Genomic DNA, 26,266 nt, shown 5'->3' with positions numbered 1-26,266 from the left:
AAGCCATCTGGTAAGAAGCAAACATTGGTGAAATTTGCAGCCCTTTAAATGACTTTTGTGGACATTAACAGAGCGATTTGTGTCACTGCTGACAATTTCGTACTGCCCCTACAGCACAGACCCCACTCTCAGTGGGGTCTAAAGCAGCGTAAATGGTCCACAAGTGCCTCCAAGCTATCCTTCAGGTCCCTTTATATATGGCTCGGCTCGCATAAGGAACTCCAAGTATTCCAGGATGTTATGGGGAGAAAGATAAGGAAACTCCAATAGTGTAGTATGTTCTAATATTAGGGTTTATTAATGAAATTGCACTTACTCAAACATCAGAAACAAAATGCCTTCATGCGGTAAATGCAGCATGGGTTCGGTGTACGGGACGCTCCTCTGCTCCTGCGTATCACCAACCCGGAACTCCACGGTCTCACGTTCCCTTGGGTTGGTGATACGCAGGAGCAGAGGAGCGTCCCGTACACCGAACCCATGCTGCATTTACCGCATGAAGGCATTTTGTTTCTGATGTTTGAGTAAGTGCAATTTCATTAATAAACCCTAATATTAGAACATACTACACTATTGGAGTTTCCTTATCTTTCTCCCCATAACATCCTGGAATACTTGGAGTTCCTTATGCGAGCCGAGCCATATATAAAGGGACCTGAAGGATAGCTTGGAGGCACTTGTGGACCATTTACGCTGCTTTAGACCCCCTGTAATTAAGGGGTCCACCAGCTTTGGTAAGAAGTATTTACCCCGAGCACTGGGTGAAGAAAGTCCCTTAAGGTGGAGGTCCCTCACTTGAAGTTAGAGTAATATTCAGTCATTGCTGAGAGATCTGTATTGCACTGGGCACTTTAAGGACTGTTGATATATTCATTTTACCAAGGACTTTTTTCACATTTTGGATTTATATTTATTTATTTATAACTATTTATTCACATATTTATGTACACAAGCACTTTTTGGTTGTGTTTTAAGTGCTGAGCGCAATTTATTCCACTCTTTTCACAACTCTCAAGCAGATGTATATGGGAAGAAATTGATAGGGAAGCCAAAATATAGTGTAAATCCGTTTTATTATAGTGAAAAAATAAAAGATAAAATTGGCTGCTTACAGTGTGTAGTGCCTTCTGGCACTAGGTGGAAGCGCTGCAATATGTTTTGGGTGTATGGAAGTGACCACTCTGGTGCTCTGTAATAGGATACAGTTTCCTTCCCAGCCCCTGTAGCGTGGCAGCGGTGGCGTGCGTTCCAGACCAAAGCAGGAAATTCCGTCGCTGGTTAACTCAGTTTCCGGTTTACAGACCACCAGAGTGGTCACTTTCATACACCCAAAACATATTGCAGCGCTTCCACCTAGTGCCAGGAGAAGACACTACACACTGTAAGCAGCCAATTTTATCTTTTATTTTTTCACTATAATAAAAATGGATTTACACTATATTTTGGCTTCCCTATCATATTTTCCCATATACATCTGCTTGAAACCCTATCCTGCGGTCCAGATCCAGATTGGAACATCTACCACCTATCCCTGGATTGGATAAACTCGGTGGAGGATTGATCTATCCTTAAAGGGATCAAAAGCGATCTAGGTCTTGTGGCCTAAAGCCATCTGGTAAGAAGCAAATATTGCTGAATTTTATCAAGAGCACAAAAGCACTTTGAAGATTTTATTTAATCACCACAGACTTTCTTTCACCTATTGCACAAAAATATAAATTAATTACAGATTTTATAGATTTTATTGCTAATTACATGTGTTTTTATGTCACACAAGGATTTATAACACAAGTGTCACTAATTGCAATTTTATTTTCACTAAAAGTCACCAATTTTATATAGACACAGAGATATACATTTCACCTTTTTACTAGGTAGTTATTACAAATGGTTCACATTATGGTATTATAGATGATTTTAAAGTCCACCATTTATTTATTTATTGGTAAATGAGGTTTATCTTTATGGACATAATTGATTGGTGTAGACAATCTAATACCCCCTAACACACCTGGAACACCACCACTGATTACCAGTGCCTATTTTTTCACTTATCTACTACTTGTATTTTTTTGGCACACCACCATTAAAATAAAAAAGGGCAGCAGGTTTTTGCATTACATCAAGGGCCAAAACATTAAAACCAGGGGTCTTCACCATCTATAATCTACCATTTATTATAACTGGTGTGATAGACCCCCCCCCCCCCAATACCACAGATTGAAGTGAGGTGTTATTTAACAGTATACTTTTCTAAGATTGTATTTTAGTCCTGCAAAAATGTGGCCTCTTTTGCTGTGTTAACTGTGCTACACACAGTGACAACAGTTACTGGCCAATTATTTGTAGAACTGGCGGACTGACGGACCGGCAGATAGGGAGGAGAGGCAGGCAGAACTTGCATTGCACCAGAGGTAAAAAGCAGACTGCAAATGTATCAGAAGCGAGCCATCAACCATGTACAGTCACATCTGGCGCTCCCAGGACGCCAGCACATGGCTCCGCAGTGTGGACTTTTTTTAATGTGTCCATTGCTGACAACAGTGTTGCCATCTGCAGCCTTTGCAGTCAATGCATAAGTCGCGGTAATCCCAACACTCACCTAGGGACAACCGCCTTAAGAAGGCACCTGAAATCCCATCACCAAGCCCAGTGGGAGCAACACCGTCAGAACCCACAAAGCCACACTCCATGCTCTCACCGTGCAGCCTTCTCCTGTCTCCTCACAGTTGTCCAACACTCCACCTTCCATGATGCCGTCATCAAGTTGTTCTGGAAAAAGGCAGGCTTCTGTGGCTCAAATATTGGAGCGTAAAAAAAAAGGTGTCCGACTACATCGGGTTAACGGCCAATGTGGACGCTCTTAGGAGTGATGAACCCCTGGACTACTGGATGGGCAGGCTTGATCTCTGGCCAGAGCTTGCACAATTTGAAATGGAACTGTTGGCTTGCCCCCCGTCCAGTGTCCTGTCCGAAAGCACGTTCAGCGCAGCAGGGGGGATCGTGACTGATAAGCGCACTCGCCTAGCTCGTGACAGTGTAGACTACCTCACATTTATAAAAATGTATGAGCCATGGATCTCTAAGGAATTCAACACATGTGACCATGAGTAGACCATGTTTCATTGAAATTCCTCATCACAGGCCACAAATATCTGTCAGACCGCCATCCACCCACAACATTTCCTGGTCCTTGTCTTCGCTTAATACAGCGGCATAAAGGGCATTTTATGTCCATTGAATGGCTAATTTTTGGGGCCTATACAGGCCGACACTTACTGTTCTGTGTACTGTGAATGCCTACTGTACCTCCAGCCATCAAATACTACGTTCTTTGCTGTCAGTTCAACCCATGTGAGCTAATTTTTGGGGCCTATACAGGCCGACACTTACTTCTTTATCCTATGAACGCCTACTGTACCTCTAGCCATGAAATACTAAGTTCTTTGCTGTCAGTTAAACCAATGTGAGCTAATTTTTGCAGCCTATACAGGCCGACACTTACTTCTGTATACTGTGAATGCCTATTGTACCTCTAACCATCAAATACTAGGTTCTTTGCTGTCAGTTAAACCCATGTGAGCTAATTTATGCGGCCTATACAGGCCGACACTTACTTCTGTATCCTGTGAACGCCTACTGTACCTCTAGCCATGAAATACTAAGTTCTTTGCTGTCAGTTAAACCCATGTGAGCTAATTTTTGCAGCTTATACAGGCCGACACTTACTTCTGTATACTGTGAATGCCTATTGTACCTCTAACCATCAAATACTAGGTTCTTTGCTGTCAGTTAAACCCATGTGAGCTAATTTATGCGGCCTATACAGGCCGACACTTACTTCTGTATACTGTGAATGCCTACTGTACCTCTAGCCATCAAATACTTAAGTTATTTGCTGTCAGTTCAACCCATGTGAGCTAATTTTTGGGGCCTATACAGGCCGACACTTACTTCTGTATACTGTGAATGCCTACTGTATCTCCGGCTATCAAATACTAAGTTCTTTGCTGTCAGTTAAACCCATGTGAGCTAGTTTTTGGGGCCTATTCAGGCTGACACTTACTTCTGTATCCTGTGAACGCCTACTGTACGTCTAGCCATCAAAAACAAAGTTCTTTGCTGTCAGTTAAACCCATGTGTGCTAATTTTTGTGGCCTATACAGGCCAACACTTACTTCTGTATACTGTGAATGCCTACTGTACCTCTAGCCCTCAAATACTAAGTTCTTTGCTGTCAGTTCAAAAGGGTCTGTAAAGGTTCCGCCAAATTGTGGAATGGATGCGGACCCATTTTACAGATGTGTGAATGGACCCTATATGTATTAGACATGTATTTACCGGCTGCTGTCAGTTCTGGCTGATTTATGAAAAAAAAAAATTATTTTTTGCTGTAAAAAAAAAAATAAAAAATTTAGGGCAACTTTTTCAATTGCGATACTTCTGTTATGACGTTGTCCATGTGCTGGGACTATTTGTGCACAGCTAGTACGTCTTTTGTGGCTGCAAATATGACCTAAAAGTTTGTAAAGTCAATGGGGCCAGCCGCGAACTCGCGGTTCACAGACTTTTGAGAAAATTTGCGGCTGACGTTCGTGAACCGCCCCAGCCGATGTTCGTCCATGTCTACCTATAACTAAAGTTAGAAAGCACTTACAAGCATTGGACAAAGTCCTACATGTACTTTGTTCATATGGGACAGAAGTGTAAAAAAAAATTAGAATGACATATCTTTAAGGAAGGCAAAAGCACCCTGCTAAACTTGTGGACCTATCTTTTGGTAGCGTTTAGGCAGTTGTGTTTGGAAAAGTTTCAAAATGGACATCGGGTTCACCAGGATCCCCTTGTCTACAATAACTTAGATCTTATGTGTAGCACCCTCTAGTGTGCAACTAGTCTAGGTAAATTATTTTTTTGACTCACAGTAGCCTATGATTGGGGTTACTTTAGGTCAGGCTGGAGGGCTCTGCAGGGTAGGCCTCTGGTACCTTCCCCTGGTTCTAGAAATTTGGAGAAGTGTCTGGAAGCTAGTAGGTGGAGGCCAGGAGGTACTGATCTGCATATATATACGAATCTGGCCAATCCCCAGGCAGGGTGGCTGGATCAGCCCTTAAATATGGTGAACAATAGCCAGCAGGAGAGTTGGGTGGAGGATGGTGTAAGGAAGCTGTGTCATGTGACCTGGGAGGGGACCCCGGGTTAAGAGGGGCTCTGCCTCCAGGCTGGGAGCTGAGAGAGGAAGAAGTACTTAGGGATAGCTAATATCATATTGTCTCAGTTGGGAAACACCTTGGCTTGCAAAAAAGTGCTTGTACAGCCAGAGGCCTCTTTGGCCAAAAAAATGGTTAAAGCTGCCAGATATAATATCAGTCCGGCTTTTCTGGGACTGTGCTAGCAAGCTGTGACCCAATCCTTTGTTCTGAGACATTTCACTAACCAGTGAGGTGGGCTGGTATTTTCAAGAAAGGGGACCTGGAACTCCTGTAGGTGAGAAATTTGCTAAAATGTAATCGCAATGTTGATAGGAACTTTTGCTGTTACAGAGCGAATACAGTCACACCGCATTCACATTGATCGGACTTGTCAGGCGACTTGTCAGCCTGACAAGTCGCGGTCCTCCCGCTCCCACTGTGTAGTACAGGAGCCATTCTAATAGGAGCGACACAAGTCGCTCCAACTTAGAAAAAGGGTCCTGTACTACTTCGGGGCGACCTGGAGGCGACTTGCATAGACATTCATTTTATGAAGTCCGTGCAAGTCGCGCCGAAGTCGCGCTGCACGCGACTTCACAGGTCGCCCTGCACGCGACTTCACAGGTCGCCCCCTAAGTTGGAGTGACCTAGTGTGAACGGAGGCTCAAGTATATGTTTATTTTTCTGGATTACATAGAGAAGGAAGGTGTCCTCATCATTGTTCTTCAAGTCAAGTTGGGCATTCCTTAATTCCTATACCCTATCCAAGTTGTTTTCCCCAATAAAACAAGAAAAAACAAACCCCTGAACTGATTCCTTGTCTCTGAATGAGAGTTGAAAGTACGTGTTGCCTGGCTGTGCAGGAATAGAAGGACCCAAAATCCAACAACTCCTGCGGGGGGTAGCGCTACATAAAGTTTAAAATATTCCTCAGTATCTCTAAGCCCTATTGCAAGTACTGTGAATGAAATAATATAAATATGAGCTTGATTTCACCTCCAATCTCTGTGCTCCCCCCCTTCAGGTGGGTGCCTCACCTTTATGCCTGTGACCTCGCACTTAAGCTTGGTCAGTAATGGCCTTGTGCTCAATCCAATAGATATGGATGCGGGGTTGCTTTTTCTTAAATGCTGTCAGGGTGCTCTTATCCCTCACGGATGACTCACATGGATAGGAAGAAAGATATACATGGTGCAAGTAACTTCTTGTAAACAGACTTTATTAAAAATAAACGTATTGCACTTACATTTAATTGGTGCTTGCAGCGCACCACACTATAATGGCTATTTTGCAAATAGTGGCCCAGAAGCTCAGGCGGGGGTCTCCAACTGTTCTGCTTTACTTGCTCAGTGAGCTGTGAAAATGCTTATGCCTGGAATTTTTCCCCCCTGATGAGGACACGCAAGAGCCCTGTGTCGATATGCGTGGGGGAGGGGCCATACGTCGGAGTGTGAGTACGGCAGAGCATTTTCACAGCTCACTGAGCGGATAAACCAGAACAGTTGGAGACCCCCGCCTGAGCTTCTGGGCCACTATTTGCAAAATAGCCCCTATAGTGTGGTGCGCTGCAAGAATTAATTAAATGTAAGTGCAATACATTTATTTTTAATAAAGTCCATTTACAAGAAGTTACTTGCACCATGTACAGTAAAACCTTGGTTTGAGAGTAACTTGGTTTAAGAGCGCTTTGCAAGACAAGCAAAATTTTCAAATAAATTTTGACTTGGTTTACAAGCGATGTCTTGATATACAAGTAGCTTCAAGTCACAGCTGAGTATAAAATAGAAGAGAGGCGCCTCTAAGTGTAGCAATATGGTTACATTTAATGAAGGTACAACATTTAGCAACTCGCATGGTTGATGATTGGAACAGGCACATCTAAGTATGCAGGCATCCAGGCTAAAGCTGTCCACATAGACCATCCTCTGCACCGCCATCTATGTCATCCCTTCCATGCTGCCCCTCGCTTTTAGATCCCTTTACTGCAGGGTGGTCTTCCCGGTCAGGATTACAGACTGGCAGCCGGTGGTGCAGAAGATAGTCCATGTGGACAGCTTTACCCCGGATGCCTGCATACTTAGATGTGCCTGTTTTATTCATCAACCATGTGAGTTGCTAAATGTTGTACCTTCATTAAATGGAACCATATTGCTACACTTAGAGGCGCCTTTCTTCTCTTTGATACTCTGTAGCTCCTACTGGATTTTGCTTCTTATCCCCTTGTGGAAGTGGCTATTTGTGGATGGACATTTTATGGTTATATAACCTATCGCAATGCTATAATCTTTGTATATGGACTATAAACTGAAGGACTTATGAATAAATGGTTGTGGAACGAATCATCTGAGTTTCCATTATTTCTTATGGGGAAATTTGCTTTGATATAAGAGTGCTTTGGATTACAAGCATGCTTCCGGAACGAATTATGCTCGCAATCCAAGGTTTTACTGTATATCTTTCTTCCTATCCATGTGAGTCATCCGTGAGGGATAAGAGCACCCTGACAGCATTTAAGAAAAAGCAACCCCGCATCCATATCTATTGGATTGAGCACAAGGCCATTACTGACCAAGCTTAAGTGCGAGGTCACAGGCATAAAGGTGAGGCACCCACCTGAAGGGGGGGGGGGGGGGGGGTTCGGGGGCACAGAGATTGGAGGTGAAATCAAGTTTGCTCGCAGTCCCATTTTAAACCTATTGTAAGTACTGCCTTTCTGTTGTGACCATCTGGTTTGACGTTCCACTAGGTATGTTGAGTTCCATCTTTATATCACGCAGATAGGTCCTATTTGTGAGGGGAGGGTCCATGCATCCCTGTGAATTAGTTATTAGTTCTGCATTTAGTTTGATGCTTCTCTGTGTCTTTTCTTCCAAGAGGCCAGTTGTATTAAGGTTCCTCACATAGTGTGAAAGTATGCTGGCAAGGCATTATGAAGGCTCAGATGAGAAGATGTTGTCCCTTTAAGCCACAGCTTCACTGCTAGCCCCATTAACTGACAACTGAAGAGGAAAGATGGACAGAGGTAGTTAGTTCCAAAATAGGGATAGTCTCTCCAATGAAGGACAGTTGGGAGACATGTTAGTTTTCTGTCATCAAATAAAGGGAACCCTAGATCAATACAATGATTTGAAAAAGTATTTACACCCCTTGAAATGTTCCACATTTTGTCATGTTACAACCAAAAACGTAAATATATTTTATTAGGATTTTATGTGATAGACCAACACAAAATTGCACATCATTTTTGAAGTGGAAGGAAAATAATAAATGGTTTTCACATTTTTTTACTAATAAATTTGTATCAAAATTGAATTCAGTCCCCCTAAGTCAATACTTTGTAGAATCACCTTTCGCTGCGATTACAGCTGCCAGTCTTTTTGGGGATGTCTCTACCAGCTTTGCACATCTAGAGAATTACATTTTTTGCCCATTATTCCTTGCAAAATAGCCAATATTCCTTGCTCTGTCAGATTGGATGGAGAGCGTCTATGAATAGTAACTTTCAAGTCTTGTCACAGATTCTCAATTAGATTTAGGTCTAGACTTTGACTGGGCCATTCTAACACATGAATTTGCTTTGATCTAAACCATTCCATTGTAGCTCTGGCTGTATGTTTAGGGTCGTTGTCCTGCTGCAAGGTGAACCTCCGTCCCAGTCTTAAGTCTTTTACAGACTCTTAAGCTGGGTTCACATATGTGCGAATTGGATGCGGATTTCCCCACATCCAATTTGCATAGCTTTCAATAGAGCTGGTTCACACAGGTCCTGGGCGGCCGTGGAGCGGATTGCCAAAGGGTCCAGTGCATGTTTGGGTCCGGTTCAGCTGCAAATTCAGACAAAAATTCAGACCTGAATCACACCTGAACTGGTGAACAGACACATACCGGACCCCAGGCACGAACCCGCGTCTGCACACATGCGAAGTCGGTTTCACCAGATTTTTTTGGTTCCACTAGGTTTTAGTTAGGGGTATCAGAGTAAAGGGAGCTGAATACAAATGCACACCACACTTTTAGGATATTATTTGTAAAAAAATTTGAAAACCATTTAACATTTTCCTTCCAACTAACATTTATGTGTCACTTTGTGTTGGTCTATCAAATATATTCCATTTTTGGTTGTAAGATGACAAAATGTGGAAAATTTCAAGAGGTATGAATACTTTTTTAAGGCACTGTATGTAACTATGATTATCCATTCTTACATGTTGCGCTAAGGTGTAACCATGTATATGTTGTGTGATACAGATGTTAAACACACTTCTTGTTCCAGGTGGAGTCACCTTTTTATGACACATTATTGTTACTCTTTTATCTTGAGGCCTGTATACTCTGTAATGTATGGTTATTTGATGTGGTTCTTTCACAGTTATCTCAGATAAGGATTTTGTAGAATGTAATATTTCCATGCTCCACCTGAGATGCCTACTGTTCCAGTCTGTGCAAGGCTTATCTATGGAGAGATGGTGTGATTGAGTTAATCAATACTCCAGTAACATGGTGGAGGTGTGTAGATAAATCAGGGTGGAGGTTTCCAAATTATTATATAAAGAAGGTTTGCAGGTGACTCTAGGTCTAGGACCATAAAGCAAAACATCGTAGGGCCAATATGTGGTCACTGGCTGTTGCTGTGATATTGGCTGTGCTCACGTTTGGCGAGGCTGCAGGTAGGTCTATGGAAAATTTAAAGATAAGACAAAGTTGGACCTAAACTACAATATATACTTTTAGGCTGGGTTCACATTTAGTGCGGACGCGGCTTACAGCTGGGGACCAGTGTGTCACTGTTCTCCATTTCAGGGACTAATAAGACCTGAGTTTTTGCCTGAAACTGGGCCAAAGACGCTTATGTCTCAAAGTTTTTACCTGAATTCGGACGCCTGAAACTGGGCCAAATGCTCTCCACGGCCGCCCCCGAGATGTGTGAACCGGCTCCATTGAGAGCCAATCATAGTCTACTGTCATACAAGTTGGATGCGGGGAAACGCACATCTAATTCGCATCAGTGTGAACCCGGCCTCAAAGAGCTTTTTTCTTTACCAATGAAGGAATGCAATCCTTTCTTGAACCTTTCAATAATTAAAGACTAAGTGTAATTTGGCTTAACAGGTTTTGTATATGAAGGTTTTTAGAGGTAGTTGTCAGGCCATTCTTGCAGGAATAAAATACCGGAAATTCAGAACCGTAAAAAGTGTGCAGTGACTGGTCAAAGCCATGCTTTTTTCAAAAACTTACCAAGCAAGCAGACAATTAAGCAGGCCATACACGCACAGAATTTCGGCCGAAGATGGTCGTTTTAGGAAAGATGGTTCGAAAATCGTGCCGTTAGTGAACACAAGTTTACCGACGATTTCAATCGTGTGCCCGGCTAATGTTGATGGATCCATAGCGAAAACTTTTATTGTTTCTACAAAAGTTGTTACGTGTATGGTAAAATTTAAATGAAAATAATATTCTGACTCGTATTGTGCATGTTATGGAACGATCATTATGATCATGAAAATAATTATGTAAAAGAGTTTATTCTGTAAGTTAGTGGCCAATCTGGCAGTCTGCAAACGGCCGAAATTCTGTGCGTGTATGGCCAGCATTAGTGGAAGAGGCCATATGCTGTTCATTTATGGCATTTGAATAGTGCCATGCTAATCGGGCAAAGGAAGCAAACAAGGCTGTTGACAATAACAACAAACTAGTCTAGTGTAAGATCAATCTTTTAATAGATTATTATTGTCTTGCTGACAAATACCAAAAAAGGGATAGTTTCCGATTCTTCAAAGGGAAATCTCACCAACATTAAATTAAACCATTTTTTTCTGCCTTTTTTTTTTTCCTCAGACAAGAAACGAAGCTTAGCATTAATGAATGGTATCAGTTAATATACTATACTCCTTTATCGTTAATTGAGTTGAGGTGTTGTAATTTCTAAAATTGTATGTACATTTAAAAAACAGTGTATTGAATAGGTAAATGTGCATATACAGTATAGTACTGAATTATTTTGTACATGAATAAAATGAGTGGGCCGTACGGCAATCCTTTCTTTTTTTTTTTTTCTTCCCTGCCTTATTCCTTTTTTGTATCCTATTTTTATGAAAACTTCAATAAAAATTGATAATAATTTGAAAAAAAAATATATAACACCAACATTATATTTGCTGTCCTTGATTGGTTTTAAATATTCACCAAATTTAAAATAGCTAATTATTTTCCTTGAAGGCTCATTAAGCCATACAATTCACCTTTCTACATTCAAAGTGGATTCTAACCTAATTTTCATCTACTGCCATCCAACCCTGGTACCCAATGCCACTGAATGTTAGAACACCTGTGAAGAGTGGGCAAATGACATTGACCGAGTTTGAATCCATTCATGGCAATGCTTTTTGATTGATTTATTTTTAATTTTGCTATTTCATTTTGTTATTTTTTTCTATTTGATATTAATTATTATTTTACATTTTTCATATCAATGCATATATACACACATGCTTATCTATGGAAAATATATGTTTTATATATTTCTATTTTACATTTATATACTTCTTTTTTTTTTAGAATCAAGATGTTGTGACACACCTGATGAATATTATGGTAAGCTTTATTTCTATTTTAATGACTTGCATTATATTGTTAAAAGTATTGGGACACCAGTCTTTACACGCACATGTACTTTAATGGCATCCCAGTCTTTATATGGACCTTGCTTTGTGCACTGGTCCAAATCATTTGGTGGAGGGGGAATTATGCTGTGGGGTTGTTTTTCCAGGTGTTGGGCTTGACCCCTTAGTTCCAGTGAAGGGAACTCTTAGGTCATCAGCATACCAAGACATTTTGGACAATTTCATGTTCCCAAATTTGTGGGAAAAGTTTGGGAATGGCCCCTTCCTGTTCCAACATGACTGCCCACTAGTGCACAAAGCAAGGTACATAAAGACATGGATGAGCGAGTTTGGGGTGGAGGAAATTGACCTGACCTCAACCCAATAGAACACCTTTGGGATGAATTAGAGCAGAGACTCAGGCCTTCTCGTCCAACATTAGTGCCTGACCTCACAAATGCGCTTCTAGAGGAATGGTTAAACATTCCCATAGACACACTCCTAAACCTTGTGGAAAGCCTTCCCAGAGGAGAGTTAAAGCTGTTGTAGCTTCAAAGGGTGGGCTAAGTCAATATTGAACCCTACGGACTAAGGCTGCGATACCACTAAAGTCCATTGTTGTGTAAAGGCAGGCGTCCCAATACTTTTGACAATATAGTATGTTTACCTGTTTTTGGAAACCTGTTGGTTTATCACAGCTGTAGTCCAGCCCTGGAAATCCATTGATGGCAAAATATCTTCAATCACTAATGCATGAATAGTGGATCTAAGTCAAATGTAACCTACATGAACATTCCCTAATGAGAAATATCTATATCCTCATGCTAGGTGCAAAGAACTGCAAGGAGCTCCAGGAGAGAGGAGCGGTCATCAGTGATTGGTACACCATATACCCCGAGGGGGAGAAGCCAATGAAAGTGCTCTGTGACTTGCACACTGATGGCGGTGGATGGATTGTAAGTCCAGTGCTAGGCTGATCTTTACATTTAACTAATTATGGAAATTCAACTAATATCACAATGACTAATGCAACAGTAAATCAAGATCTATTCATTTTAATTTTAAGGGGGTCTTAGTAGTTATCATTGTTTCTCCTTCTATTATTATTTTTTTATTCTGTTAGCAGTTTTCTTTTTATTATACAGTGCCTTGAAAATTTATTCATACCCTATATAATTTTCCACATTTTGTCATGTTACAACCAAAAATGTAAATGTATTTATTGGGATTTTATGTAATAGACCAACACAAAGTGGCACATAATTGTAAAGTGGAAGAAAAATGATAAATGGTTTTCAACATTTTTTACAAATAAACAAGTCAATACTTTGTAGAACCACCTTTCGCTGCAATTACACCTGGAAGTCTTTTCGGGGATTTGGTCTCTACCAGCTTTGCACATCTAAAATAATTTTTGCCCATTCTTCCTTGCAAAATAGCTCAAGCTCTGTCAGATTGGATGGCGAGCGTCTGTGAACAGTAATATTTAAGTCTTTCCACAGATTCTCAATGGGATTTAGGTCTGGACTTTGACTGAGCCATTTTAACACATGAAAATGCTTTGATCTAAACCATTTCATTGTAGCTCTGGCTGTGTGTTTAGGGTCATTGTCCTGCTGGAAGGTGAACCTCCACCCCAGTCCCAAGTCTTTTGCAGACTCTAAAAAGTTTTCTTCTAAGATTGCCCTGTATTTGGCTCCATTTATCAACTCTGACCAGCTTCCCTGTCCCTGTAGAAAAGCATCCCCACAACACAATGCTGCCACCACCATGTTTCACGGTGGGGATGGTGTGTTCAGGGTGATGTGCAGTGTTAGTTTTCCACCATACATAGCATTTTGCTTTTAGGCCAAAAAAAGTCAATTTGGTCTCATCTGACCAGAGCCCCTTCTTCCACATGTTTGCTATGTCCCCCACATGGCTTCTCGCAAACTGGACTTCTTATGACTTTCTTTCAACTATGGCTTTCTTCTTGCCACTCTTCCATAAAGGCCAGATTTGTGGAGTGCATGACCATTAGTTTTCCTGTGGACAGATTCTTCAACCTTAGCTGTGGATCTCTGCAGCTCCTCCAGAGTTACCATGGGCCTCATGGCTGCTTCTCTGATTAATGCTTTCATTGCCCAGCCTGTCACTTTAGGTGGACGGCCATGTCTTGGTATGTTTGCAGTTGTGCCATACTCTTTCCATTTTCAGATGATGGATTGAACAGTGCTCTGTGAGATGTTCAAAGCTTGGGATATTTTTTATAACCTAACCCTGCTTTAAACTTCTCCACAAATTTATTCCTGACCTGTCTGGTGTGTTCCTTGGCCTTTATGATGCTGTTTGTTCACTAAGGTTCTCTAACAAACCTCTGAGGGCTTCACAGAACCGCTGTATTTATAGTGAGATTAAATTACACACAGGTGGACTCTATTTACTGATTAGGTGACTTTTGAAGGCAATTGGTTCCACTAGATTTTAGTTAGGGGTATCGGAGTAAAGGGGGCTGAATACAAATGCATGGCACACTTTTCACATATTTAGTTGTAAAACTGTTGAAAACCAATTATCATTTTCCTTCCACTTCACAATTATGTGCCACTTTGTGTTGGTCTATCACAGAAAATCTCAATAAAATACATTTATATTTTTGGATGTAAAATGGCAAAATGTGGAAAATTCCAAGGGGTATGAATATTTTTTCAAGGCACTGTAGATGTTGCCATATAACTCCCGGAAGGTAGAAAACACTATTAGATCCTGCCTATTACTTTTAACATTTTTAAATAAATTTTTTATACAATTGGGGTAAAAGTAACCTAACTCAGTGTATAATATTTGGTCTGTTTGAAAGGTTTAGAGTTTGCAAACTATGGTACCAATCATTAAACATTGATCATACCTGATGTACTGATGGCCTATCTCATTTATTGAGGCCCTAACATTCCAAGGCAGTACAAATATCCCATAAACGAACCCTTTTGTGGACAATAGACCACCCAAGGTATTTAGTAAGAGGCATAGCAAGTTTTTCGAAGTTGTAATTTCTCACAACTTGACAAAAATGTCATATTAACAAGGTACTTCTCACACACGGCATAGACATAGATGCAACTACACCCCAAAATACATTCTGCTACTCCTCCTGAGTGTGGCGATACCACATGTGTGAGACTTTTTCAGAGCCTAGCCACATAGAGAGGTACAAAATTCAAGGAGTACCTTCAGGCATTATCCACTTTAAGACCAGGTCTTCTTACACTTCTCACACTTTTTAATATTGGGTGTATCACATTCAGTTTGGTGTTTGACATTTGGTTTGAAAGGCAAGACCCAAATTGTATTTGTATGTAATGTTTAATATTTTGGAGGTTAAAAAGGAATACAAATATCATTTTAGTGTTTAATTCCAACATTTTTTATTTACGTTTAAAGAGGTTGCACATGAGGGAAAAATTTACAGAAAGGACCAAACCGAAAAGAAAAATTGCTAAAGACTTATAGTTGAAGGCACAGCACTTTCAACAAGTTAGCATACTGGATGAAAGCATTAAACTATAGGCAAACCTTTTTAAAATTTTGGCTAGAGCAATAGAGGGTTATAACCCCTGTCAGTTTTTATCTGTGTCCATTGTGGAGATTTCCCTTCACTTCCTGACTCATAGCCATTAGAAAGTGAAATGAAATCCCTGCAAATTGAGGGAAATCCTTGGGGATCCCAAGGTCACCAGAACTTGTGTCCTGATTGGAAGATTTCCCCTCTATTACATTTCTGGGGACATCCCAAAATTTGGGATTTACTTTCACTATCAATGATAATGGTAAACAAGACAAATAGAGAGAGTGAATCCCCTTAACAGGGGGCACAGAAAGTAATACAAGCTGTCAGGGGTTCTAATCACTCTCCACTCTAGCCAAAACTAAAAAAAAGTTTTGCCTTTAGTTATACTTGAAGACAAGAAACTTTACAAAAACATATACTAAACAACTGGACTACAAGTCTAACAGGGAAACAAAAGGACTGGCTAGCTTCTGGTACCGGTGGAAGGATTAGGTTCAAGTGCATAAAGCATTTATGTCTGTAGAGTATCACTGTGTAACAGTCAGGGCTGGCCCAAGACATTGTGCTGCCTGGGTCCAAGAATGAAATGCCGCCCCCTCCCCCCCCCCACTCCCTCAAAAAAAAAGTCACGACCACCCAAATACCCCCACGTCCATTATTTTATATAAAATTTAGAAAATATTTTATATATTGTTATCTTCTTTCATACCTCACCACCGGACCGGTCCACTAAACACCCACTGTCTGTCCTCAGTCCTCCTATCATTCCTGTGTCTGCCGCAACCACCTCCCCCCTAGAGGATCCAGCCTGCCCTGCGTATGATGGAGTGCACCGATGTCTGATGTCATTGCGCACACCACGATCTCGAGAGGGACGTTCCCCAGAAGAGACACTAAGCCTCATACTCATCAGTTTGCACTACTGGCGGCAATATAAGATGGGGAAATGCTGTCCATAACGTGCCGAAAACTGATGACACACAAACCTGCTGGAAAAATAATCTTGAGAGCCATTTTGCGGCCCCTCTCTAAGTGCTGCCTGGTTCCAATGGACCCAGCGGGACCCATGGTAGGGCCAGCCCTGGTAACAGTGAGGGCTATAGGGGAGACTTACAAGCTTAATGTGGTTGTCCCCAAGGTGAAAAACCTGTGCTGCAGCTGCCCCCAGCCGATTCGATCCAGCCATGTGCACAAGCGCAGCAGCTCCAGCCACTGTCTGTGTCCTCATTGGACAGATTGATATGGCTCCTGCTGCTGTCAATCAAATTAAGTGACATGGGAGCGGCGGGTGGGGCCGGGTCCCACTGTCTGTTACAATGGACACAGCAGCAGGACTCAGGAGCGAGCCTGCACGAGTGCCCCCAGGGAAAGCAGCTTTCCATTGGGGTACCTGATGAAGAGGGGGGGCATCCCAGAAGAAGAGGATTGGAGCTTCTGTGTGAAAAACGATTGCCCAGAGCAGGTAAGTGTAGACATGTCTGGTATTTTTATTTTAAACCCCCCCCAAAAAAAAACATTTACAACATCTTTAAGGCACAATTCCAGTAATCAACCCTTGTATAGCCAGAGAGGTCCAAGGTTGCCAGGAGGAATTACATTTAGGCAAGTCATTGTTTTTCATAGAAAATAGGCATTCAAGGGAATAAGTATTGTGTGCATAATAAGAAAAGAATACCTATCTTTTAAAGCAGCATTGTTGCTGCCTCTTTTTTTGTATAACTTCCAAAAAACCAACTGTAAGAAAAAAATCCAATAAGCCATAAAATGATGATTATTTCTTTTTACTTGTAGGTGATTCAGAGACGTTGGGATGGCTCTGTGGATTTCACCCGAAACTGGAGTGCATACAAAACTGGATTTGGTAGTCGGCAAGAATTTTGGCTGGGGAATGAGAAAATTCACAAGCTAACAATCCACGGTATTAGTTCTTCAGTCTGTTTGTACAGTGATGAGTATCTAACAGTTTGTGCTAACCCTGATCTGGCTCAGACTTCCATTATGCAAACATTATTTTCATCTTTAGGAAGTCATCTGATAAACTTAATGATATGGTGAAGCTCACATTACATGCACAGCTGAAAGAATCAGACAAGTGATCCTCCCCCCCCCCTCCCTGCCTCAGAATTTGAAGCTCATGATAGGTTTTCCAAAGTGGGCACATAATAGTAGCTTTTCTATTTGTAACTGTCTCTGTCTACTCCTTTAAAACTCCATCATCATTATTGGTGGTCAGTGGCCCTTTTAGCCCCCCCAACCTACCAGTTGTCCATCCTGATGTGCTTATAAACGTTCAGCCATTCACAACATAGCAAGGGGAGCTTCCTCTTTTGTTAATGGGCTGAATATTTGTAAATACTACTAGTGTTTACACTGTGATGGCTGCGATTGGTTCACAGTCATCACAAGGTACAGAGCAACCCTGATTGGCTCTCTACCTTGTGACCGTAGTCTGAGCTGTCTAAGGGCAATCACTAGACAAGTAGTCTAGACTAGAGCATTACTTGCTAGCTGAAGATAGAAAATGTGAATTATTTATACGCAAGGATGAGCTAAGGTTCAAGCTTAAAGTAATACTAAAGTCATGTTCTTTTTTTTTTTTTTTTTTGTAAAAATAACAAATCTGTTATGCTTACCTGATATGTTGCAGTGGTTTTGCACAGTGCAGCCCCGATCCTCCTCTTCTCGGGTCCCTCTTCGGGCTCCTCCCTCCTGTTAAGTGCCCCACAACAAGAAGCTTGCTATGGGGGCACCCGAGCTGAGCCGCAGCTCCTTGTTTCCATTCAGACAGGGAACCACGGCCTGGCCTCGCCCCCTCTCTCTCCTCATTGACTCAATTAGTTTGACAGCAGCGGGAGCCAATGGTCCTATCCTGCTGTCTCAGCCAATGGGGAGGGGGAGTCACGGACAGCTGAGTCTGTCCTGCAACATCGCTGGATCGAGATGGGGCTCAGGTAAGTATTAGGGGGGCTGCTGCGCACAGAAGGCTATTTATCTTAATGCATAGAATGTATTATGATAAAAAAAAACCTTCTGCCTTTAGAACCACTTTAACTCAGTTCTGTCTAAACCTGCAGGAAATTGTCAAATGGCCACATTTTGTCAATTACATTGTCCAAAGAGTGCCATGTGGCCATATTAGGTCAGAGATGTCACCAGCATTCCCATTACTTATATGCAACTGCATGGTGGGGAATTCCACGACTGCGGCATCCTGCTATCATGTGACAGGTTCCCGCAGGTTCCGAGTGAACTGAGTTCAGCCAGAACCTAAGTTTCTCCCTATTCATATGTAATAGTTCACATTCACCGACTTGAATATTTTTAGAATTTTTTTTTATTTTTACTCCAAAACATAATACATCAGTAAATGGAAAAAATATATATATTTTGTATATTCATTATATATTTTGAGGCAGGATCGTTAATGGTGTGTATGTGTCACCTAGGTTTCTGGCCTACACATGGCGAAGTGCTTCAGGGTTCACGGTGATGTGGAAATGCAAACTTTTTCTTTTCTCAGAATCTTAATAAGATAATCACATCATATCTGGTAGCCAAACCTCACTAATTAGTCTCAGCAGTCAACAAACCCTAACATATGTAAACTAAATGAGGTTCAGGGCTCCTTCTCTCTGCTGTGGGAGCTTGCTGCTGGGTGAAAAGGTTGACTGTGGACACTAAAACAGATAACATGGCACTATTTGGACAATGTCATTAACAAAATATGGCCATGTGACAATTTCCTGCAAGTTTGGGCCAAACTGAGTTAAAGTGGTTATAAAGGCAGAAGGTTTTTTGCATCTTATTGCACTCTATGCATTAAGATAAAAAGCCTTCTGTGTGCAGCAGCCCCCCAATACTTATCTGAGCCTCATCTCAATCCAGCAATGTTGCAGGACAGACTCGCCTGTCCATGACTCTCCCCCCTCATTGGCTGAGACAGCAGCGAAGGACCCCTGTAGGGGAGCCAGGAGAAGACTCACTGATGGATCACAGCCTCTGCCCTGCCAAAGATAGGAGTCCTGTGCAGGGGAGGCAGAGATTAGAATAGGGAGGAGTAATGTTAGAGAGGAAAGGGGGGCAGACTGCAGGGGCACTGTGATGGGCAGACTGCAGGTGCACTGTGATGGGCAGACTGCAGGGTGAACTGTGATGGAGGAAGCTGTGATTACTAGGGGCACTGTAATATAAAGGGCACTGCACTGTAATGGTTACAGTGCCTCTTTACAGTGCAGTCCCCTTTATATCACAGTGCCCCTTTTACGGTGCAGTCCCAGTGCCCCCATTTACAGAGCAATCCCCTTCACATCACAGTGCCCCCATTTACAGAGCAATCCCCTTCACATCACAGTGCCCCCTTTACAGAGCAGTCCCCATTACATTAATGTAAAGTAGACTGTAGTGTAAAGGGGCACTGTAATGTAAATAGGAGCTGTGATGTAAAAGGGGACTGCACTGTAAAGGGGCCACTGTGATGTGAAGGGGACTGCACTGAAAAGGGGGCACTGTAATGTTAAGGGGAGCTTAGATGTATTAGATGTAAAGGGGACACTGTAATGGAAAGGGGACTGCACTGTAAAGGGGGCACTGTAATGTAAAGGGGGCACTGTAATGTAAAGGGGATTGCACTGTTAAGGGTCATTGTAATGTAAAGGGGACTGCACTGTAAAGGGGGCAGTGCAATGTAAAGGGGAGCTGTGATGTAAAGGGGACTGCACCTTAAAGGGCGCACTGTAATGTAAAGGTTCTGCACTATAAAGGGGGGCACTGTAATGTAAAGGGGACTGCACTGTAAAGGTGGGGCACTGTAATGTAAAGGGGACTGCACTGTAAAGGGTACTGTAATGTGAGTAACTGAGGACACTGATATAAAGGGGGGACTGTGCTGTACAGGGGGGCTGAGAGCAGATTCTGTAAATAACCGCCCCCCCCCCGGTCCCTGGAAAAATTGCCTGCTGTGAAACCTATCCCTGATGCCAGATAGGTTGGGCCGCTGCATTAGAGGGCACCCTGTTAGTCAGGAACTGACTTCAGTTAAAAGTTTAGAGGAGCAGATGTGTTGTTTGTTCATATGCTCTGAACTAGTCGTACCAATCACTCATTTACATCCTTGGTGAATAAAAGTACAGGGCAAACCTGCTTGGACTGTTGCGGGGTGTCCTTGTCTCGAGCTCACCTATACTCCAGTCCTGGAATATCTCAGATCCCCCCACCGGCTGCTGACATCTTCAGCCCAGCCGCTTTCGGGTATCGATCCCTGGCTGTCTTACCTGGCCCGGCCACATGCGTGGGAGTGCAGTCAACTCGGCATTGCCAAACTGCTGATCAGTGTACAGTGGTGGACAGGCAGGTAAAAACTTTAATGCAGAGACATGGTATGTCTCTTTTGTGTTAAAAATATCATCTGTTTGCCAATTGTTTTTTTTTTTTCTTCATTAAAATTCCACTTTAAGCCATTTTAAAACATTTCTTTCCTTTCTCCACAGATAAATGGGAGCTGCGCGTTGATCTTCATGGTTTTGATGAGGTAAAACACTTTGCAAAATATTCCTCATTCAAGCTTCTGGGAGAATGTGAAAAGTACAAGTTATGGCTTGGCTCTTTTAGCGGAGGATCTGCAGGTAAAGACATTGCGTGTTTTTACACCTTTTCAAATAAAAGCAATTTCTAGCATGAAAGACCATTTTTTACAGTGCACCCCACCCACTTAGGATTGCCACCCATTCGAAATTCACCCGGACAGTCCGGATTTTGAATTAGGTGTCCAGATTTCAGACTGCCTGAAACCCAGACACACTATTAAAACTGAAGCGTGGCTCCCCAAGTAACCAAGAACCCATAGGCATGTGCAGGGGGTGTGCCAAGTACCCTAATCACCCCATGCAGTGCAGATTCCCCCTGCTGCCTGGGGCCCTCCCCCCCATGATACATCGTATGTTAAAGGTGTCAATTGCCTGAGCCTCCATCCTTGGGAAAGGGAGCTCACCATCCACTGTCTGTGACTGAAGTCTCCCCCCTCCCTCCCTTCTCTCTCCTGCCTCCGAGCGGGTGAATACACTTAGGTAAAGGGGAATCAGATATAAGGGGTGCTCGGCAGACTCTGATGTAAGGGGGGCATTGGGAACCCTGATTTAAATGGGGGATGCTGGGAACTCTGATGTATGTGGGGGTTTTGGTGAGCAGAAACACCCTTACACCTGAGTCCACAGTGTTTTCCCTTATAACCACTTCTGGACCGGAAGGATTTGCCCCCTTAATGACCAGGCCATTTTTTGCGATTCGGCACTGCGTTACTTTAATGGACAATTGCGCAGTCGTGCAAAACTGTACCAAAATAAAATTGATGTCCTCTTTTTCCCACAAATAGAGCTTTCTTTTGGTTGGTATTTGATCACCTCTGCGATTTTTATTTTTTGCGCTATAAAAAAAAAAAATATGCGACAATTCTGGTATAAAAAAAACAATATTTTTCACTTTCTGCTATATAACATTCCCAAAAAAAAACCTGTAAAAATCAAAATTTAACATTTTAGGCCAATTTGTTTTCTGCCACATATTTTTGGCAAAAAAAAAAAAAAAATCGCAATAAGTGTGTTTTGATTGGTTTGTGCAAAAGTTATCGCATCTACTAACTACTGGAAAGATTTATTTCATTTTTATTATTTTTTTTTGCTAGTAATGGCGGCGATCTGCAATTTTTAGCGGAGTTGAAACATTGCGTCGGACAGATCGGGCCACTAACTGAAATCTTTTACACTTATGGGGGGGGGGGGGGGACCAGGGACCTTACTACAGTAATCAGTGCTAAAAATATGCACTGTTACTGTAATAATGACACTGGCAGGTAAGGAGTTAACACTGTGGGTTATCAAGGGGTTAAATGTTTACTAACTCTGGGGGGAGGGGCTTGTGAAATGACCATAGAGACCTGTGATCCTATATAGAAGGATCACAAGCACTCTGTGATCATTCCAGAGAGAAGAATGGTCAGCTGTGTTTACAACAGCTGGCCGTTCTTCTCTCTCAGCAGGGAGCGATCGTGGGTGGTAGGTGGCAATTAGAGCCGCCTGCCCCATGCATCGGAGTCCCCACTGCTGAGTGGGGGCGGGAGTGCGCCACAGGCGGTGCGCGCTCGCCCCCTAGCTGCAGGCGCGCGTCCGACGTAGCCCTACGTCGGTTTGCGCAGGAGGGGCTGCCTGCCGCAGTATATATACGGCGGGTGGTCCGGAAGCGGATAGAAAAATGTTCGGGTTTGGCTTGAAAAAAAGGTGGCAACCCTACACCCACTACTACAGAAGTAAAAATCTGAGGGCAATTGTAACTATAAGAAAAAAATTGTCTGGTTAGAATTTAAGATTGACCTTGCTGGTACAGCCTCAAAATGTTTTTAAAAAAATTGGGTGGTACTGCCTCTGTTGTAATTAAAAACATTGCACATCCAAGTTTACATCAGGCCATAATCCAGGCAAATACCTTACCAAAAAAATGTTTTTCCAATTTAGGCGAAGTGTCAATATTATCAAGGAAAATACAATCCTCGTACTATTGTATTGCAGTAACACACTGTTTTCCAAAAAATGCACATTTTTTTAAATTGTTTTCATACATTAGGCAGTCTATTTAAATTACCTGTTAATGTAACTGTCCTAACTTTATCTGAGCACCACAAACCAAAAATTCTATTTAATTCATTTTTATTATTCAAAGAAAACTCACCCATCTATCCATCCACGTCTCCGTGCTTTATTTTGTTGAGAGATCACTTTGAAAAACACCCCTCTAGCATTTCTAGCTGTGGTCATCTTGAGTAAGGGCAGATTATTCATGTAGCATTTACTGCTTGGAATCCATCTGCACTTAGCTCAGTCTTGCAGGCAGAAACGGTCCATGGATGAAAATACCCATCCTCCCCTCCTCCAGAGGAAAGAAAAAAACATCCATGAAGACTCCTGGAATGTATGACATCATTTTGGCCTACGCCAGAAACCAGGAAGCAACTGAAGAAATGTAAAAACAATTAAAACAAGCAAATATAATATACAGTACTTTCCTAGTTATTTACTAATACTGGTAGTTTAAAGATTTAAAATAGTTAAAGCGGCTGTAATCCAAAAAAAAAAAAAAAGATTCTGTTCCCTTATAGCAGGTTAAACAGCATAATGCTTGTGCTGTCTAATCTGTCCCTTTCTTTGCTGTAAAAAACATGGTTGATCCTTCCTATTCATTCGACCCCCTATGAAAATTGACCACAGTAGTCATGGCTGATAATACACATATCTCCCAAATTTTTGAGATGGGAACGAGGGACACCTACCAGGCCTTTAAAGGAGAATTATAAAAAAAAATAAAGAAGGATTATAAAGAAAAGAAAGGCGCCTCCAAGTGCAGTAAAAAAATTTTATTGACAAGCACAAGGGGATTAAAAACACATACAAGATCATAAGAAGAAACAGGTATGTAATTGTGTAATTTCATGCGTTGTGTAATTGTGTATCCTGAGTCCTTCGTCTGTCTGTCTGGATGCACCTGAGTCGAGCTGCAGCTCTGTGTGTCCATTCAGACACTGAGCTGCTGTTCTGCCCCACCCCTTCTCTCTCCTGATTGGCTAACTGACTTTGATTGACAGCCGTGGGAGCCAATGGCACCACGGCTGTGTCCCAGCCAGCCAGGGGAGAAAGTCCCCGACGGCTGAGGGACTCGTGGACAGAGAGGGGGTCAGGTAAGTATTAGGAGGTGCTGAGGAGGCTGCTACACACAGAAGGCTTTTTATCTGAATGCAAAGAATGCAGAAACCTTCTGACTTTACAACTCCTTTAAATCCACGATGGCTTTTTTTTTAGCCATTTTAGCTTTTTAACCACTACTATTCCTTTAGCTTTTGAAATTTACAAATGCAGCAATTTAGAAAGTAGATGAAAGGTTTAGCACTGGGAAACACTTTTTGAAAGATAAACAGTGCATTTTATATACAGTTATATAGATCAGACCAAAATGAGGGACAAATGAGGAGGAAAGAGGGACAGAGGGACTTTGTTCTGAAACAGGGACAGTCCCTCGAAATCAGGGACATTTGGGAGCCATGATACCGCGTTCCGTTTACGTGCCTCCATCATCTCCCCCCTCTCCCTGCCTATCAGCTTCTGTGTGTGAGCGATCTCTTCCCCACCCCTCCCCTCCTGCTGCTATTAGTAGCTGGCAATAAAGTCAAAGAAGAATTTCTGCCAGCCCCTCTGTTTTACCAAGCTATACTACATAGTGTAAATGTTTGTAAAAAAATTATGCTTCTAAATACCTTATTTCAGATCGTTTCTGTTCGGTCACGTGACCCCTGGCCGCTCTCCTCCCCGATTTAAGGGCTACAATGAGGGGGGACTGAGCGGACAGCATAGTGGTCACATGACCTCCCGGCTGACTTCAGAGGGGCATCTCAGCCCCTCCGGTTGAAGTCCTTAGATCGGGGGAGGCGAGTGGCCGGAGGTTACATGACCGAACTGAAAAAAGGTATCTAGAGGCATAATTTTATACAAACATATACTTTATGTCAGGGGTCCTCAAACTACGGCCCTCCAGCTGTTGCGGAACTACACATCCCATGAGGCATTGTAAAACTCTGACATTCACAGATATGACTAGGCATGATTAGAATTGTAGTTCCTGAACAACTGGAGGGCCATAGTTTGAAGACCCCTGCTCTATGTAGTATAGTTTGGTAGAGCAGAGGAGCTGGCAGTAATCCTTTACAACCACTTTAATGTTGCTTTAACACAACACATGTTGTGTGAACCCTGTGCAAGAGTGTGAACAGGCACTAAGTCATTTATATTCATTACACAATTTTAAGAAAGGTCCTGGCAGATTACTTTCTGATTTTTCTTTCTAGACCCTCACCTTGACCCTAACACATTCCAGCCACTTCCTACTTCCAGGATGTCTTCTGACACAAATAAATGCCATTTCATATATTTTCATTATTATTATTGTGTCCCAGTTAAACAATCTGTTCATATATTTTTTCCTTTTTCCAGGCGATTCATTGAGTCAGCACCACAACATGAAATTCAGCACTTTCGATGAGGACAATGATGAGAGCGCCTCCACCCACTGTGCCAATTTGTTCAAGGGAGGCTGGTGGTTTAAATCTTGCCACTCTGCCTTCATGAATGGTCTGTACCTGAAGGGAGAACACAAAGAAGCTTTTGTTGGCATCAATTGGCAAACTTCCAGGGGTGAACACTATTCTTATGCACATGTAGAAATGAAGATCAGACCCATTTTGTGAATTGTCTAATTACACAGAAGAGCTTGTAAAATATACAATGCCATATATGATTTAAAACATAAGAGTAGAAGAATGAAATATCCACTCTACTACAATTCTGACAATTTCTCACTGGAGAATTGGGGTTGTAGTCTGGATGGAGACTGCCTGCCATGTTTCTTCTTGTTCTTCCATTATAATATATCACAATATAACTGTGTACCTAGTGTATTCCTGATGACATCACTGAACATCATGGACATTTTCATAGACAATGACTGGGAGGATGCCTGTGATGTCAGCCTGATGTCATCTTGGAAACACTCACTCTGATTTCATGCATGGATTTTACCAATAAATAAAAATGATGATTCAGATAATTAAAAAGGTGTATTGATTTGGTGGATTTGTTTCTTTTAAAGTTGTCCTTGGGAGTTTCCCCCAACTAGGCTGCTTCCAGAAACGTTCCCAGCTTACCAGGTGATATCTGTAAGGAGCAGTGGTCATCCTTGTAGATAATGATATGGAAAAAGAGTAGCAAGGGTGAAGAGATTAGCAAAATAGTAACAATTTGCTTTACAAAACATAGTATCACTTACATGAATAAAAAAACTGTGCACCTTATGGCACTTTTCCACTGCAAGTACCGGCTAGTACCGGCTCGACTCTA

The 26,266-nt window shown here is 42.1% G+C and overlaps 1 protein-coding gene across 1 annotated transcript; it reads left to right on the top strand.

Moving 5' to 3' along the window:
* The first annotated feature begins 9,387 nt into the window (after positions 1–9,387).
* On the top strand, positions 9,388–25,934 carry LOC309559547 (ficolin-1-like). Its single transcript, XM_082262849.1, has 6 exons — positions 9,388–9,859; positions 11,748–11,783; positions 12,620–12,747; positions 17,130–17,256; positions 20,825–20,959; positions 25,364–25,934. The coding sequence occupies exons 1-6, from the start codon at positions 9,802–9,804 to the stop codon at positions 25,615–25,617; spliced, it is 738 nt and encodes a 245-aa protein (XP_082118975.1). The 5' UTR covers positions 9,388–9,801; the 3' UTR covers positions 25,618–25,934.
* The last annotated feature ends 332 nt before the right edge of the window (positions 25,935–26,266 follow it).

This window comes from Pelophylax lessonae (assembly GCF_965119305.1).
Source record: "Pelophylax lessonae genome assembly, chromosome: 7".
Lineage (NCBI taxonomy): Eukaryota > Metazoa > Chordata > Amphibia > Anura > Ranidae > Pelophylax > Pelophylax lessonae.
Note: the sequence above shows the minus strand (reverse complement) of the source record. Positions and strands in the feature narration are given on the sequence as shown.

Coding starts and splice junctions, on each gene's coding strand:
- LOC309559547 (XM_082262849.1), top strand. CDS start 9,802: ATGTGGTCACTGGCTGTTGCTGTGATATTGGCTGTGCTCACGTTTGGC. Junction 11,784..12,619: donor CACACCTGATGAATATTATG/GTAAGCTTTATT, acceptor TCCTCATGCTAG/GTGCAAAGAACTGCAAGGAG. Junction 20,960..25,363: donor TTTTAGCGGAGGATCTGCAG/GTAAAGACATTG, acceptor TCCTTTTTCCAG/GCGATTCATTGAGTCAGCAC.